Source organism: Python bivittatus, unplaced genomic scaffold (genome assembly GCF_059951505.1).
Source record: "Python bivittatus isolate LINGU-HERP-01145 unplaced genomic scaffold, Pbiv_v1 ctg000220_np1212, whole genome shotgun sequence".
Lineage (NCBI taxonomy): Eukaryota > Metazoa > Chordata > Lepidosauria > Squamata > Pythonidae > Python > Python bivittatus.
The window spans coordinates 1,281,059-1,299,335 of record NW_028277048.1 but is presented as its reverse complement, the minus strand read 5'-3'; the positions used below and the strand labels follow the sequence as shown (position 1 = coordinate 1,299,335).

Here is an 18,277-nt window from a genome sequence, read left to right as displayed (position 1 = left end):
GCTCATTGTTTTAAACATTGGTACATGTTGGATAGGAAGATCAAGAGTGTTGTTCTTCTTACCTACACCCACAACCTATTATATTGAATAGGTGACTATGATTCCTGTAAGTTGAAATGAGTACAAGGCTACTTTCTATGTGCCAGGTGGTCCCTGTTTCCCTATCTCTTGGTTTCTGTTTTTGAGCCAATTGTTTTTGAATGTTCAGTAGTGGACGAGCCTCTTCCAGCTAGATGGTTGTAATACACATAATTCTAATAATTTCATCTTAAATTTAGGTTATGATTTAATACATCCTGTATTGGTAGTCACAATTGGAGTTGCAAGTAGGTCAGAGTGATAGGTATAATTGGCCTATTTTATTATTATTAGTAGTAGTAGTAGTAGTACTTGGCATTTCCAAGATGGGAAACAAGTGAGAGAAATAGAGTAATTACAAAAATTTCATCCAATAAAAATAGTTTACAACTAAACAACCAGACCAGTTAAATAAATACTTAAGCTAATAGGAACAAAACCTTTCAATCATACATATTAACAAATGTGCTATAATAAACATTTGATTTACAATACAGCCAAGTCCAAATACATCTGTAACTTAAGTAAAACAGAGACTAATGTGGAATGCCAATCTTAATGAGAGCAGGATGTGACAAACCCTACTCTAACCCACCAGTTAAATAAAAGTGTCTTTAAATCCCTCTTAAAAGCCTTCAGACTCTTCCCAAAGGCAAAGGGGGAGCTGATTCAGAGTTCTTGAAAGCCCAGAACCTGGAGATTACAACCTTGGGCAGGGAACAGAAAGGAAACCCTGCCCAGAGAACATAAGAAATTAACATGATTGTCAGAGGACATAAAGGTATATACTAGGGAGCGGGGACTGGGAGGCTCAGTATACAAGTACCAGTAGTTTAAACTGGGCTGACTCGAATAGAGAGCTTGTGAAGGGCCCTGCAGTGTTGTGAAACCTGAGAATAACATGGTGCTCTAATCAGGCAGAGGAAATCACTGGGATCAAGTGTTTAGATCTCTCTGATGTCTTGTGAACTGCAGTGGCTCGTAGATGCTTACCTGCAATCAGCGCCAAGAAAGGTGTTATCATGGTTGGAAATGCAACAACTTTTGATGATGGAAGTGGAAAGAAAAGGAATGTGACAGAACTTCTGGAAGGGGCCAAGTGAGTTTTATTTGCCTGTTGTGATAAATTTATTTATTTAGTCAGTCAGTCAGTCAGTCAGTCAGTCAGTCAGTCTACATGGCCAATTAGCAAAAAGTGACTGAGTGACTTACCAATTTCTAGGAACATAAAAACCAAGTATTAGAAAATAAAACACAGTAACCATCTGGAACAGAAAAGTAAACAGAACAATAGAAATAACAAAAAATAACACAATTAACCAAGCCCAACCAACACTTATCATGTGTAAGGTCTTTCATTCCAGCCTAATGCTTGAGGGGAAGAACCAGGTTTTCATGGCCTTACAGAGGGACAGAAAGGTGAGAGCCATCTAAACCTTGTGGGGAATGTTGTTCCACAGGGCAGGCACTGTGACAGACGCCTCCTAGGTCCCACTAGATGACACTCTTTCATGGAAGGGACCCAAAGCATGCCCACTTTGCCAGATTTCATGGGCCTAGCTGAGATAATTGGAGACAAGGGCCCCACAAATAACTTGGTCTGTGCCATGAAGGACTTTATAGGGTTATAAGCACCTGGAATTGCATCTGAAAGATTATAGGAAGCCAGTGCACCTCACCAAGTTATGGCATTAAATGGGCATGCCAAGGTACTTACATAACTACTTCCACCACTGAATTCTGGATCAGTTACAGTTCTAGGTGGTTTCAGCTGGTGTCACATTCAGAACCCAGTGGAGCACTTCTCTGAGAGAGAAGTCCTCTCCTCAGTGCCCAGTCAGGTCTTAGTAATACAGTGCCAGGTTTATGCAGGTTTACAACAAGCTGATTTGGCATGTAAAAGCAACAGCCAACACCCTGGGACACAGAGGTAGTGATGACTGGGTATTGGGATTGAGCACAGGGGGTTGGAGAGCAGAATTGGGACTGAATGTTCCCTGAGGGTGGTACCCCATACCTGCCCCTGCCCATCACCACAGAAGTGGAAGCTGATGAATCTACAGATAAAGAGTTCCTAGCTTTCAACATAGGGTTGTTTTTTTCAAATATGCTACATTAATGGAGTTATCTTTGTTAACTATTCTTCTCCCCACATAAACGGAAATGTGCTCATGTTACTAAGAAGCTTATTAACTTCAACCATGAGTGAGTAAAGCTCCCACAGTGCTGATAAATGGTTAGGCATGGCAAGAGCAGGTGGAAGAGAACATCTTGGTATAGATTGGACATCCTTTTTTCCATTTTCAGCATCCAATATTAAACAGATAATTGTTCTGTGTCAGTTTCTCCTGGGTCACATAGCTTCTAGGGCTCGGCAGTGCTCTTCATTCGGTGTCCAAAAGGTATTTTGGAGCATATAGGAGCAGGAACCTAGTGCCTGTCTGCAAGGCCTGACTGCAATTCTCAGTTTCCTGTGAATGCAGAAACAACTAGGAGTAACTTCCTAAGCCATGTGAGCCTTGGGAAAAAATGTTTCTGCTTTATTGATACAAAAATAGCTCCTCATAGGCATTCCTGTAATTCCAAAGCACCTCTTTGGATAGATTTACACATCCCTAGAAATTGCATTTTCTTTCCTCCTGTAATTTTCACTTTGTGTTGCTTTTAATTACAGAAAGGCAAATGTCCTTCTGGAGACAAGACAAGTGGCTATGAAGATCTTTGAAGATTACACTGTTTCCTGGTACTGGATAATAATGTGAGCACAGGACTGAATAGCCTAGCTAATCTATAGAATGAAATCAGGGCCTAGCTATCTGAAAAGCAGAGCACTGGAGAAATTAGAAAATGTATTACAACATGTGTCCCTCCTCCACTGCACATATGCATGGAATGTGATGTTTAAGCCTTTATCTGCTCTTGCTTAATTTTGCAGTGAATGAAAATGCCAGCAGGCCAGATTTAGATTAAATGGTAAGGAGTAGCACTTGCTTAGTTTTTTGGGAAAAGGGTTATACTCCAAACTAACAGAATAGGGAAGATGTTGCATTTACAAATTGGCTAAGCAGAGCAAGAGACAATTACGGACAAGGATAACATGCTTAGCATCCCAGATGCTTGGATAAGCACATCAGATGCTACACTTTGTATTTGTCAAGTACAATTACGCACATTGAACAAAACCTCTACCTGAATGAGCAAGCAGTGTGGGAGAAAGTAGTTGAACATGAATGCCTCACAAATGCAGCAACAACGCTTTTGAGCAATACAGTATAGAAGGCAAACCCATTTAACAGTGGAAATAGAGAATAACAGAAAATGAATGACCCAGCTGTGAATCAGAACCTTATATTCATTGCATTTATATCTCCTCTTCTCTCAGAGAACTCAAGGTGGATTATATGGGGATCTCCCCTAATTTTATCCATGTCAGCCTTACAAGGAGGGTTGGGCTGAGACAACCACTGGCCCAAAGTCACTCAGTAAGCACCACGGTGAAGTGGGGATTTGACCTTGGGTTTCTTTGGCCTGATTCCACAATTTTAACTTACTACACAAGCGGTTATGGCACTTTTATCTCTGCCCTAGCTGAAGCACTGCTCCCTTGCCTGTCCATTTGTTCATTCCCTCCATTTTTGGGAACAGTCTGCATTGAATATTAATTTATTTTACATAATTGACATTGTTCATCCACATTGGCTTGATTTGTAACAATGTGTTTTAATTTATTTGGAGTTAGTATCAGGCCACTGTAGTTTGTTCAACAAACCATGCTTTTAAAAATCCTGGGTTAGCATTTGGTGTGACTGTAGCTATTTTGTTACTGATTCATGTAATCCAAGCAGTTAAAATTGTAAACATCCTCGTGGTAATGTAGTGGATGAGAATTTACAGAAGAGGAGAATTTATAAAAGAAAGATTAATGGTAACTGCATATACATTTATGTAAATGTAAGTGAAACATGGAAGGGAGAAGCCCATTTCACAAATGTATGAAGAAAATTATAATATTCCTCTGAGCCAAGGTACATTTCTTGGGTACCTTTTCTTCTCCTTAAATAGGCTGTTTGGTTTTCAGTGTAAGAACTATTTGAAAACTTTTTTTTTTTTTTTTTGGTCTTCCATCTGCAGAGGTCTTGTGATTTCCATGGTGGTCAGTCTTGTATTTATTGTTCTGCTCCGGTTCCTGGCAGGGATCATGATTTGGGTGATGATTGTACTGGTGATTCTGGTGCTTGGATATGGTGAGTTCAGTCAAGTCTGGAATCTGATGGGTTAGAGCAAAAGTCTACTGGAAGTTCTCACTCTCATTCTGAAGGTCTAGTTTAGAGGTGAACAATATATGGACTTCCAATTCCAAATATTCCATCTCCTCATCATTGGTGAGCTAACCATGGTGAGCTTCTGGGGATTGGAGTTAATGGTATCTAGAAGACCATATATTAACAAGATATCCATGACTGATTCTCCAGATAAGTCTTCAGCTGTACTGGCTGAGAATTCTGAGAGTTACAGTTCCAACATATCTGAGAACTACAGGTTGGGGAAGATGTGCTAAGCCTTTATATGATTTGCCTATATGAATTTGCTTTCTGTGCCTTTTAACCACCACTCCCTGTTTGGGCTGTCGTATTGTGGGTATAATGGGAATGTTAAACCAAGGCTTTTGGCAACTCTTTTCTCTGCCTTTTCCGTTTTTCTGACTACTGTCTTTGTCTTCCAGGAATCTTTCATTGTTATATGGAATATGCTAATCTGAAAGGACAGGCTGGTTCTGATGTCTCCTTAATGGAACTTGGATTCCAGACAGACTTCCGTGTCTATCTCCACCTGAAGCAAACCTGGTTAGCTTTCAGTAAGTTCCTGCTCTAGTATACTACCCAGTGACATGGCTTCTTTATTGAGCTGTCCTAGAAGCTATTTAAAAGTAGAGAAGGAGAAGATCTCTTTGAGCCTCCATGTAGATGAAAGTGTATTCTGAATAGTTCCAAGAATGTTTCTAGCTTGTGGTTTTACCCTGCTCAGTAGAACCTCTGTAGGGCAGGACTCATCTCATTTCCTTTGTTTTTTTAATCCAGTGATCATCCTGTGCATTCTGGAAGTTATCATTATCCTGCTGCTTATCTTTTTGCGCAAGAGAATCCTCATTGCCATTGCACTGATCAAGGAAGCTAGCAGGTGAGGCTAACTTGGACTCTTCCTCCTTGCAAGTGTCATCCACAACCATCCTCTTATTAATCAGTTTTGTAGTTCTCCAGAGTTGACTTGCTGTTCTGTCTAAATCTGTTGCTGCTGGAAAATCAAGCAGGTCTATACAGCATCAAAAAACAAAAGAAGAAAATTCTAAATTCAGAATAATCTCTCATTTTGCCAGGGAACAGACTGCATATCCATCTCAAATATAGAATGTTCTTTTAATTTGTGAGGGATCCCAGACTAGCCATTTCTTCCAGAATTGCTGGGATAAGAGCAGTTAAAGTGTACATACTCCTGGAATAGAATCTGTTAACTATCCCGGATGTAGGTGATTGGAAACCAGGTCCCAATGTGGCCAAAGAACAATTGTTGAAGAGGGCTTTATTGTGGCTGGGAGTGCTAAGGCACTGGAACTGAATCATGTATTTTTTCTTTCTCCCCATTCCCCATCCCTCTTGCAGGGCTATTGGACACATCATGACATCACTTCTGTTTCCTCTCTGCACTTTCTTTCTGGTGTGTCTCTGCATTGCTTACTGGGCCAGTACTGCCGTGTATCCTTCCTCAGTTTTTCTGTCTTCCCTGGATAAATGGGTCAAGGGGATGGGTAGGGATAATACCAAATGACCCAGTTCACAGATGCTTATCTCAGGCAAGCAAAAATGGCCTTTTTATTGCAATAATGCAGAGTTCCTTGACTGCTTCTAGTTTCTTGTCTACCTCTAATGAAGCTATCTATAAGGTGTTCAATGATACAGAATGCCAGTATGCTGGAACAACCTGCAACCCAGAGGTAAGAAACTTAAAATAGTTAACTAGTGAAAATACTTTCAGTCAAGCTGTTCAGAAACCACAAGTGGATTAAAAATACAGCAGTCCACTTCCTGCTGGATGTGTGACTGATCCTCTTGCAAGGGCCACCGATGAGGCTCACTCCTTCAGCTTCCAGCCAACATGGGGAGTCTGAGCCAAGCAGGTTTCTCTCCTGCTGTGTGTCTTGCCACTTTCTGATGCTTCAGAAAGTGGGATGTTCAAAGCCTTGAGTTTGTACTTCCGCCCAGGGAAATGTACTCAAGCATGCACTGTTATCCTTTAGCAAATGTAAGCATGGCTTTATAGGGGAATTAACTCTATACCTTGTTCATTATTTTGAATTACTTTTTGAAAGGCAAAAGGAACAAATTCTCTAGTTATACCACGTATTCACAATTGGGGCATTCTGGAAATTCTAATTGCACAAGCCAAAAATTCTGTCCTGTCCAGATTATGCTTGGGGGGGGGGGGGAAATAGAAAAGCAGCATTATTCTCAAGTAGTACGTTTTGATGGGATCACCTGGAACTATTTGCTAGAGACACTTTCATTTCTTCTTTTAGACCTTCAGTACTTCCAACATCACAAAACTGTGCCCCGGGGCACGTTGCCTCTTTGCCTTCTATGGTGGTGAGACCGCCTACCACAAGTACCTCATCATCTTCCAGATTTTCAATGTTTTCATGTTCTTTTGGCTGGCCAACTTTGTCATTGCCCTGGGACAAGTCACACTAGCTGGCGCCTTTGCTTCCTACTACTGGGCCTTTAAGAAACCTGATGATATGCCAGCATTTCCCATCTTCTCTTCCTTTGGCCGAGCACTCAGGTAAAGGGACTGGGGTGGAGAGGGAAAAGTGTGTTCTGTCCCCTTGATATCGGCAATCTTTACCTTTTGCGGGAATAGGAAATTGTTATTGGGGACCAAGTTCACAGATAGAAAAGAGAGGTGCAAACTTAGTATAAGATTCTTTGTGATTTGGGTAAGATCTCACCCAAATCACCTCACCTCACCTCTTGGGAAACGGCAAAGTGTTCTGCACTTTGTGGTTTGGAAAAGAGAGCTGATTTCTCAGAAGCTAGTATTACAATTGAAGTTGATGTTAGGCTTATTCAAGGCCATTTAAATTCCCCTGGGTGAAAAGATAACGTGCTGCAATTTTCTTTGTCAGAACACCGACAACATGATGTGCTTCAACAGAGCACCACATGTGGTTTCAAAAGCTTGTGAAAGTCAGAAGAGGCTTCTGCAGAAGCATAGTGCCCACACAGAAGTCTCTCCTGGGCCTGGCAAGTGCTGCTTGAGAAGACCCAGTATTGTGTTCTCCAGCAGAGCAGCAGTTAACCACAGCCAGAAGAGGCTCCGGTGGAAAAACTGTGTTGTCCTCCCTCCTTCTCTAAGGAAAAGTGTACAGGTGTGTTGCAGCCTTCACCAGTGCAATTTTCTCTCCTCCTGTTTTCTCCCTGCAGGTATCACACTGGTTCACTGGCCTTTGGGTCTCTGATTCTTGCCATTGTCCAGGTCATCCGAGTCATTCTGGAGTACTTGGATCATAGATTAAAAGGTACTGCCCTTTCCTACTGGCTGAAAACTTAAGGCATTTCTTTTGTAAACCTATCCCCAAGGGATGGTGCTGTCATGGTTTGTGGGGTGTTTGTGTTAGATTTTTTTATTTCAATTTTAATCTTGGTTGTGGCATTCTGTAGCAGCTTAGGGCCTATAGGAATTTAGTGATATAGGAGCCTAAATAAATAAATAAATAAATAAATAATCAACAGGATACAGGCTCTTTCTAATGTGATAGAGAGAAAAATAAAAAACTTTCTCTTGTCCTATTTTGCAATCCAATTAGCTTCTGAGAACATGTTTGCCAAGTTCCTTTTGACCTGTCTCAAATGCTGCTTCTGGTGCCTGGAGAAGTTCATCAAGTTTTTGAACAGGAATGCCTACATTATGGTGAGGAATTCAAAAATCTGTGACTTACCTAGGGCATTAATGCAGATTTCTAGATGTTCTGCACAATAAGGGAACTATTCCATACCAGCTAGCTTTACCTTTGGCATAAGTTTGCAAGTTTTCCTTTAGATTCTTCATTTTTCTTTAAAAGATTTGAAGCAGCTTTGGCTGCCAAATGCACTCATCCTGATCATTTGTACAATGCATTTAGTTGCAATCCTGGTGGTCACGCCAACGCTGCAGCAGTTATCATTCTTAGTACAGTGGTACCTCTGTACTTACTGTACTTACTTACGAACTTAATCCGTTCTGTGACTCTGATTGCAAGTCGAGTTGGTCGCAAGTCGAAGTACATTTTCCCATAAGGTTCAATGCAATTACCGTTAATCCGTTCCGGCGTCTGGGGACCATGCATCAGGGGCGGAAAAACGGCCGCTGACCACGCGGCAGGGCGGAAAAATGGCCGCAGACCACGTGTCGGGCGGAAAAATGGCCGCGGACCACGTGGAACGGGCGGAAAATGGCCGCGGACCATGTGGAACGGGCGGAAAAATGGCCGCGGACCACGTGGAACGGGCGGAAAATGGCCGCGGACCATGTGGAACGGGCGGAAAATGGCCGCGGACCATGTGGAACGGGCCAGAAAATGGCCGCGGACCACATGGAACGGGCCAGAAAATGGCCGCGGACCACATGGAATGGGTGGAAAATGGCCACGGACCACGCGGCAGGGCGGAAAAACGGCCGCGGACCACGTGGCACAGGCAGAAAAATGGCAGTGGATCACGTGGAACGGGCAGAAAATGGCCGCGGACCACGTGGCACGGGCAGAAAAATGCCCGCGGACCACGTGGAACGGGCGGAAAATGGCAGCGGACCACGTGGAATGGGCGGAAAATGGCCGCCGATCCGGTTCGTAAGTCGAGGCGAGTTCGTAAGTAGAGGTAAATTTTTGGGGCCGGAGCTGGTCGTATCTCGAAAAATTCGTAAGTAGGGGCGTTCGTAAGTAGAGGTACCACTGTACTTGTTTTCAGATGAGATGAGATGAGATTTGGAATATGTCTAGAGGATGGGTGTGGTTTGGGGACTCCTTTGAGATGATGGTTCAGCACACCTATGAGCCAGGTGACTGGACCTTTCAACATGTGCTCCTTCATTTACCAGTCCACAGAACACATAATGGATACCCAAAAGATGCCCAGAGGGATGAGTTAATTGACCTAAGGCATATTAATGTGGTTGCCTTAAGTGGTAATTTTTTTTACTTGGTCATTCTATCTTGTTCTCTGGAGTATGAAGCATGAGTGCAGGAAGCTCATGGTGTTTCAACAGATGAAGATAAAATTGGGTATCATGTGAAATACTTGAAATAAACTTTTAAGTTTCTTTTAAGAAAAAGTGTCTCCAAAAGCAAGGATCAGAGAGAGAGAAAACTAAAAGACCTATAAGGGACATGCAGTGTGCTCATTATTAGAGTGAAGACTGAGGTAGAAAGCAAGAGAGGATGTGAAGAATGTCAAGTCCTTTTGTCATTCCAAGAATTCTTTTCTGTCTAAAACACCTGTATGAATGCAATTAATGCAGCATACATAATAGGAAACAGATTGTTTGGAAGTAGTGTTTATAAAGGCTGCTGCTAAATCTTTAAGGTATCAGTCTTACATGGACTTTCCTTCAGAGATAAAGCCTTTTTTCTTCACTAGGAAATGGTGGACTTGATATTTCCAGGATCATGAAAATGCTAATACTCGTTCATGTTTATTTTGTATTGATTGTTATTGTGAAGTGATAACTCTTGTGAATTTTATGAACTGGATAAGGCTTCTGAAGGAAATAAGATGGTGAGAATGATAGACTAGATGGAGCCCCCTGATGCTAGGAATTTTAAATAAAGATCTGTTTAAAAGCTAGGTAGGTCACATGGGCATGGTGGGAAGACATAAGAAGCAACATAACAGAGATCCAGATAGGTATATCTTCCTTCTTTTTCCCTTCCCTTCACATTCCCAAAGGCCATGTAAAAGATCGTGGTTGCTTGTTTGTTTTGTTTTATCATAGCACTGATACTGGCCTAATAGTGGCCATTATCTGTATTTACCTCTTTCTGGCTCGAAGTAATCATGACTTTGAAGAAAAAAAAAAAAAGCCGTTCCTCAATAATTTTTTCCCCCTTTGGCAATTTGCCCAGATTGCTATTTACGGCACCAATTTCTGCACTTCTGCAAGGAATGCCTTTTTCCTGCTCATGAGGAACATCATCAGGTGAGGACCTGGCAGCTGCTTTTGGTTTACTTTGTTGTGTTTGGAGAAGCTCTACAGCACGAACAGCCATGTTCTTTAGATTTAGTAACTGAAAACTCCATGATAAACTGTTATTTGATGATTGAAGACCCTTTCCCAAGCGTCTGCTCCTCTCTCTCTGCCAAAAAACCCTCTTGAGATTCACTGGTCCCAGCACACTCTCTTTTTCCCACCCTGGCCAAGGAAGCAAGCATGCCACCCTTGAATGAGCATGTAGGCAGCTGAACACGTGGCCTGTGGGCTTCTGTGTGTACAATTGGCATAAAAAGAAGTAGTTGCGAACAAAACTCAACATAAGAAATCGCCTGCTTCCATAAAGGCCCCTCACCTGGGATATAGATGCCTTGCAGAACGTGTTGTGGCTCGCTCACGGTCACTTAGCTGTGGTGTGGCAGTGGGCATTCTGTGTGGCAATGTCCATCTTGTGGAGCAAATTGGACCCCCAGCTGGTACAGAAATATGAAAACTTGTGTATTCACCCAGGCGCGCTCTTGATTGTATCACCTGCCCTAATTATGGGATTAGGTATACATTTTTATTGGTTGTATTGTATGTTTTACAGCAATTCTTATAATTCTAAACCTATTTCATATTTTTAAAATGGAAAGTGGCATGAAAATGGTGTAAGCATTCATGCAAACATAGAAATTTATTCTGAAAGCATCACAAAGTGTGCTCAGTTTGAGTGAGATATTTGACCTTATAAAAACATTTGTTTCAAAATGGAAATGTAGCAAGAGACAATCTGATGAAGTCCAGTATTAACAGGAGGAGAGATTGTAGTGTACAGTAAGCAGCCCAAGATGAGTAAGCTGTGGCCAGCCTATCCAGTTAACTCTGCTTACCTGTGATCTAAAAAAAAAAGTCAAGTCTCCTTTTAGTCGAGCTTGACTTCTGGTGAATTCATGGACTTCTTGACTTTCTGATGATAGTATGGAAATGGTTTGACACTGCCTTCTTCCAGGATGTTTTTCCATTGCCCACTAACTACACCCCTGGAAACTCCTGGTAGTCTCCCATCAACTACTAACCAGGCCCGGCTTTGCTTAGCTCCAAAGAAACCACCCCAGAGAAAGTCATCTGGGTTCTGCTGATGCATGATCTGAAGTAGGCATTGCTGTAACATTCTCAGTTATATTTCTATAACTATTGTATACAGTAACTGTTTCTTCTCTGTATTCAGGGTGGCTGTTCTGGACAAAGTCACTGATTTCCTGTTTTTCCTTGGAAAGCTCCTAATTGTGGGAAGTGTTGGTAAGACTTTTGTGATATTTTGGGCTTTCTCTCTCAAGTCTGGTTCACTTATTGGTCCTCTTTTTGGACTTTCCATGCAGGTTTCTCTGCATTTTTCAGTATCTTAGGTCTCTTAGATGCATTTTCATTTGAATGCAATTGTATATGCAATAAAGAATGCACCTGTCAAAGCCTTTTCTTTTGGCATAACAGGAACGGTGCCCTAATGTAGCTGGAGGTAAAGCTACTTCTTTTTCCAAAGTATGATTTCTGTACCTTTCCATGTTTTGCTCTACTTCCATCCTACTTCTGCTCTTCCAAAAATTTCCAGTTGCAAGTCGCTAGTCATCAGCTTGCCTCAAATCTCAAGGTATCAAGAGTTGGAGTCCAGTCTGTGTAGAGGATATAAAGTTAGGAAAGACCACTTCTGCATCTCCTTTCCATCTTTGTTTGCATCTTATTTTTCTTACAGCTTATTTCCATAATATGAGAAGCAGGTACAAGATCCAAACCTCATTTGGGAGTGGGGAGGAAATGGATACATTTTGAGACCTAGTTGAAATATGAATAGGTGAACATCAAACTCATTTGTAAAAATGATGGGAATTCAGAATTGGGGCTGAAGATACAGCGAAAAGTTTGAAATTAAATAATTTCCATTTCTTTTTTAGGTATCCTTGCTTTCTTCTTTTTCACTCAGAGAATAAAGCTGATTCAAGACACAGCGCCAACTCTCAATTATTACTGGGTCCCCATTCTGGTTAGTATCTCTAAAAATATGGATGTATTTATTTTTTCTCAATTACAGCTGTACTACTTGACAGCTGTTTTCATGTTTACTTAATCCACTTTCCCAGCATTGACTTCTTCCTCCTTGATAGTTCTGTTGAATCTTGGGGTGGGGGGTGAGAAAGAGTCACTAGTACTTTACTGGAATACTAACATTTATTCTATTATTAATCACTGATTACATTTAATTTCTATCTTACTTTAAGGGAAAGAGCGTATAGGGTCTGTACTATCCATGTTATCCTAACTAGCCTATGAGTTTAATTATAAAGAGAATTAGTAGATTCATACGTTGTACTAAGATAAAGTATGGTTTGTATAGTGTGTTTGTAGTCTAGTGAGCCCATCTATTGTGGTTTATAAACCATGATTTAGCCTGTTGTATCAACCCAACCAACTGGTTTCTTCAACCATATTAAAGTTAATCATGACTTAGAATGATCTAAGAACAATACGTGTATGTGCACGCCGTTCTCAAGTGCGTGGAAAAGAGTTCTGATTCCCAGCCAGGCCCGATTCACAATTATTACCTAGGTATGATGCCACAGTGAGGTGACTCTTTGTTTTTGTTTTTGTTTTTTTGTAGACAGTGATTGTGGGCTCCTACCTCATTGCACATGGATTTTTCAGTGTGTATGCCATGTGTGTAGACACACTTTTCCTCTGCTTCTGTAAGTATCCTGCTTGTGTTTGCATATTTGTTTAAACTGCTAAATGGTGTGAGCCATTGCTGCTATACACATATTTTATCCAAAGGTAGACAGTCCTTTACTGACCACAAGGCTGCTCCCCTGTTACTCTAGCATTAAACTAGGAGCTTCTATGAGATATATGGCAAGGAACTTCTCCTATATCTTCTCCATCCACAAAAGGATAATAACATTCTGACCTCTTTTCAAAGGTAGCCCTTGTAGATGTTGAAAGGCAACGTAGATCAGAAAATTGACCTAAATTGACCCTCCCGTTACCAGGGAACTGCATTTTAGTGCCATTCCAGAGATAGCACATAAGTCTGGTAGCACAAGCAAAAGAGAATACTACAGTACAGGTAGTTTTTGTTCGGCAACCACTCATTCAGCAACTGTTCAGAGTTACAATGGCACTGAATGAGAAGACTTACAAAGGGTCCTTGTAGTTGCAGCCGTCACAGCATCCCCATGATGATTGCAATTCAGGTGCTTGGCAAGCAGCTTGCAGTTATAACAGTCGCAGCATCCTGGGGTCATGTGATCGCCATTTGTGACCTTCACTGCTGGCTTCTGGCAAGCAAAGTCAATGGGGAAGCTGGCAGGTCGCAAATAGTGATCATCTGACATTGCGCTTAACGACGGCAACTGGAACTGCTGTTGTAAGTCGTCACCGTCATGTGATGTTGTGCTTTATGACCACATCACCTAGTGATGGAATTCCTGGTCCCAATTAACCATTGTTAAGCAAGGACTACCTGTACTTCAGAGTGAGGTTTATTGTGTTTCCATGTCATCAGATAGGAACTTCTCTGGTTCAGGGATATTAGACTGGCCCGATGCAAAAGACACAGAATGTGTATATGCTACTGGTTGTTTTATATAAAAAAGCAGACTTAGCAGGTGTAGCTAAAGGAAAGCAGCATAGCAACATATAATGGACTCTTAGCTACTGCCCATAATTCTGCTTCTGCAGTTCTCATCTGCTATTTAAAAGATGCAAAATTTCATAGCTATATTCATCAGCAAATGTGGGAAGGCAAATTTTTATCTGCAAAGCTGACAAGAGGCACCTCTCTTTATATTGGAGACTACTCTGTATTTTGTTGAAACGGCAGGTACAGAAGATACCTAACCGTTCCCCCCCATTAGTAATTTATAGCGTAGAATTAATTATATTGAGCGTTAGTCATGCTATCACTCCCTCTTTCCTTCAGTTCTGCTAGGAGGTGTTCAGTTATAAAACAAATTTACTAGTCCAGTGTTTTTCTAGATGACCATTCCTCCAGTAAGACAGGGTATGATCCTTAGCTCAGACAACAGACTAGAAAGGTTATGCTAGCCACCTATAATCAGAAATGCAGTCATGGCTGCTGGCATCATTTTCCTGACTGGCAGCAGACCATAGCTAGGTCCTTTAGAGCCAGGCACTGAGTATTCCAGAGAACTCCACTGAATGTTTCTTTACTGTGTCAGATGCTTCAGCCATAAAGCAGTTACCATTGTTCTCCAGTATGTCTGATGGACCCAGTACTTACAAATCAAGAAACAAAAATTAGAGGAAGAGAGAAGTGGTTTTATGTTCTTTTTTATGAGATAAAGGTACATTTTGGTGTGAGAGATGTCAGATTAAGATGTCAGAGAGAGAGGACAGTCAGATTAACGGTGGAGAAGTGACAATTTTTATTAACTGGATAGGCTAGATGGAGGAATCTTAGCTTTTTCAATTAATTAGGTGGCATCAGCTTGGGCTTGACTCCTAGTGACTTCCTGGACAATGTTCATAATCTTGATCTGCCTCTACTAATAACTAAAAACACTTCCAAGATCATTCCTGTAATTTCTTTGATACTGCCTGTCTATCTCACATGTTGTCATCCTCTTAAGCATAACTAGTTTTTTTCCAATCCGTCACCCATTTATATCACATGTCCAAAGTAAGGGACTTTCTGCTTGCTCTTCCTCACTTGAGTCTTTATTTGATAAAGAAATGACTGATTGGTTCTTCTTAGCATCCAAATCCATAAATCAAAGGTGGCAGTCTTTAACTTTTTCTCAGTGCCCAGCTTTTACATTGGCCCTAAAAAGACAGTTGCTCTACTTGTCCAGATCTTTGTTGTCTTAGAAGGATTTTTCATGATCTTGACTTAAATTTGTTACTGCCTTCTTCCTGAGGATTCATTTCCTCACCTTTTCTCCATCATGCTGTTATTTTAAGCTCAAGAAAATATAGCTATCAACTTTGTTCTTAGCCATTAGTTGAAGCTCATTAGGTTTATATTATCCTTACCTTCTTAATAGTTAATATTAATGTGGTTTTCACTTTCTGTTTTTGTTTTCATAGTGAGCTCTTCTAAGTCTTCTTTACTTTCAGCAAGTAAACAAAATGGTATTGTCCACATATCTCAGACTGTTAGCACAGATAGTCCTCGGGTTATGAAGGCAATTGGGACTGGAATTTCCGTTGCTAAGCAGTGTGGCCGTAAAGCATGGCATGTGACTGCATCGCTTAGCGACAGCAATCGCGACAGTCCCAATTGCCATCGTAACCCCAGGACTGCATGCGTCATTAAACAAGGACTTCACATGACCACGATGTGGGAAGAGGAGGGAGTCCCAGGCAAGCAGGTCAGTGGGTGAGAGCTGCAGATGAGAGCTATGGGCAGGCAGGTATCACAGGCAGGCACTATAGAGCACAGGCAGGTGTGTGGGTGCTGCAGGCAGGTGTGTGGGTGCCACGGGCAGGCACTATGGAGCACAGGTGGGTACTGCGGGTAGGTGCTGTGGAGTGCTGGTGGGCAGTCAAAAAAGTGGCAGGAGCAACTTGCAACCTCCTACTGGCTTCCCCATTGACTTTGCTTGCGGGAAGCTGGCAGGAAGGTCACAAATGGCAAACGTGACCATGGGACGCATTGTAATTGCGAGCCGGTTGCCAAGTGCTCAAATTGCAATCACGTGACTGCAGGGATGCTGCAATGGCCGCAACTTCATGGACCAGTCACAAGTCCCCCTTGTTCAATGCCTTCCTAACTTCGAATGGTTGTTGAACAAATAGTCGTAACCCAAGGACTGCCTATGTTTCGGTCTCCTAATTTGATCCCAGCTGTCATCTCTTTCAATCTTGCCATTTTTCTAGTATATTTGCTGTATAAATTAAACAAATATGGGTACAATATGCATCCTTCTCTTGCTCTTTTCTGTATTCTAATCTCCTTGTTTCTGAGTTTAGTCTTAAAATAACTTCTTCTTCATTGTAAAAGTACCTCAGGTGCCTCAGAACAGTAATCAGATGTTCTTGAACACTCATTAACTTTAACATATTCCACTTTGTGGCATAATCTACACAATCAAAAGCCTTATTGTAGTCAAGGAAGCAAAATCTCTCTTAAATTCTTTTATTGCCTCCATTATTCATTTTATATTGGTTCACTTTTGTAGAACCACATTTTTGTTTGATGTTGCATCTATCACTTTTTTGCAATGTTGTCATGGAATTCCTCAGTGTTTTCCACCACTGCATCTGTAGTAAGTGCGTACACTTGTGTACTCATATTCACTTAGGTATTCGCTAATTCTAAAGATAGAATTTTGTCTTTTGCTGGATTATCGCTGAGCACATACTTAGCCATATTCTTCTGGAATCTCATTGCCACTCCATTATTTTGTATCATCTAATTGTCAGAACAGTGTATTAGGCAAACCATTTAATTTAAACTGGGTCATTCCAGTCTACCAAGATCCAAAAATATCCAATTCAGTATTCTTTATTCTGCTTTGATGGTTTCAAATTTTCTTTGGTTTATGCTTGTCCCATTCAATATTCCAGTTCTATGTATACAACAAGGAACTCCACTTTCAGTACTGGCATCATTAGTGACTTCCTTGTGGCTTGGCCTTGCTGTGTCGTCACCTTCAGATCCATTCACGAAAGTTCAGTGTTTTTCTCCATTAACTAGAGAAGTGTTTTCCACCCTTGGAGTGTTAACACTTGACATCCAGATTTGTTATAATATTTCAGCCATGTTCATATACTTTTCTTGGCAATGATACTGAGGTATTTTACAGTAGCCTTTTCTAGGTTTGATTTTTGGAATTTCTTCTCCTGAGTAGGTTATCTTCCCTCACACCTGCAGAGCCCCACCTGCCCCCACTTTTACTGAGGGTTACTTTTAGCTTCATTTAGGTTAAATGGAAGTTAACCACTTGTACATTTGTACATTAAAAAATCTTGTAGTATTCCCATTTTGGTTATCTATTAAAACACAATTGCAACCATTTAATGAATAGCATTAATCTAAAAGCACTTGAAAAGTGAATTACAGTATAAAGAGTTAGTTGTGGCTGGGAATGCATCTTTTCAATTTTTTCTGGTTTTACAAATTGTTTGAATATATGAACATGTCTTTCACTATGTGAGCAAAGAGCCATAGAATATCAGGGGTAACGAAAAACATAAATCAGAATATGGCAATTTGAGAGAAGATGAAAGACATGATCAGTCACTGCAGAGAATCATGTGCAATGTTAGGAAATCAGTCTTCATTTGGAAGCAGATGTGAATAAGATTGAATAGCTAAATTGAGCTGGAGGAGTAGGATCAATGCAAGGTAGAAGCTTTACATGGTACAAAATGAACATGCAGGTGACAGTGCTGATAGTAACTGTCAGCTTTCCTTAAAAAGATGTCTCTCGTCAGCTCTTTGCCTTAATAGCTGAATGAATGTTGCTACGTAGCTATTACTGAATACCCAATGCTGGAGACAGAAGGAGGGTGTTGTTGATGAGCTCCGTTTATTGGCTTCCAAAAGGCACCTATCTTGCTGCTGTTGGAATTGATTAGTATGGAGTCTTGATCTAATTCAGCAGGGCCGCTCTTCTTACGGAGGCCAAGGAAAACAAGACCGATACACTGGTTGCATTTGCACAACACACTAGGCTAAAATTGAGAGGGGTGGTTTTAGTTTTGTGGAAATCCAGGTGTCGCCATCACAGTGGTGGGAGAACCAGTCAGTACTTTAAGTCAGGGCTCCTCAACCTCAGCAACTTTAAGATGGGTGGACTTCAACTCACAGAATTCCCCAGCCAGCCAGGAATTCTGGGAGTTGAAGTCCACCCGTCTTAAAGTTGTTGAGGTTGAGGAACCCTGCTTTAAGTCATAATTTCTTTATGTGGGCATAGCATGTTATATGAACCCAGCAATTTTCTTTCATTAACCGTGTGAATTCAGC

General features: G+C 41.2%; 1 protein-coding gene across 6 annotated transcripts in view; it reads left to right on the top strand.

Annotated features, from left to right (window-relative positions):
• SLC44A2 (solute carrier family 44 member 2 (CTL2 blood group)) overlaps window positions 1–18,277 on the top strand; it is a 55,592-nt gene that overhangs the window by 31,025 nt on the left and 6,290 nt on the right. For all 6 annotated transcript variants that reach the window (XM_088137585.1, XM_088137583.1, XM_088137587.1 and 3 more), the window contains exons 8-21: window positions 1,054–1,177; window positions 2,753–2,836; window positions 4,210–4,322; window positions 4,802–4,933; window positions 5,157–5,256; window positions 5,736–5,828; window positions 5,983–6,067; window positions 6,650–6,912; window positions 7,554–7,648; window positions 7,937–8,040; window positions 10,229–10,302; window positions 11,525–11,595; window positions 12,246–12,334; window positions 12,950–13,034. In XM_088137585.1, the coding sequence (XP_087993711.1) occupies window positions 1,054–1,177; window positions 2,753–2,836; window positions 4,210–4,322; window positions 4,802–4,933; window positions 5,157–5,256; window positions 5,736–5,828; window positions 5,983–6,067; window positions 6,650–6,912; window positions 7,554–7,648; window positions 7,937–8,040; window positions 10,229–10,302; window positions 11,525–11,595; window positions 12,246–12,334; window positions 12,950–13,034 (1,512 nt within the window). The remainder of the gene's footprint in view (window positions 1–1,053; window positions 1,178–2,752; window positions 2,837–4,209; window positions 4,323–4,801; window positions 4,934–5,156; window positions 5,257–5,735; window positions 5,829–5,982; window positions 6,068–6,649; window positions 6,913–7,553; window positions 7,649–7,936; window positions 8,041–10,228; window positions 10,303–11,524; window positions 11,596–12,245; window positions 12,335–12,949; window positions 13,035–18,277) is intronic.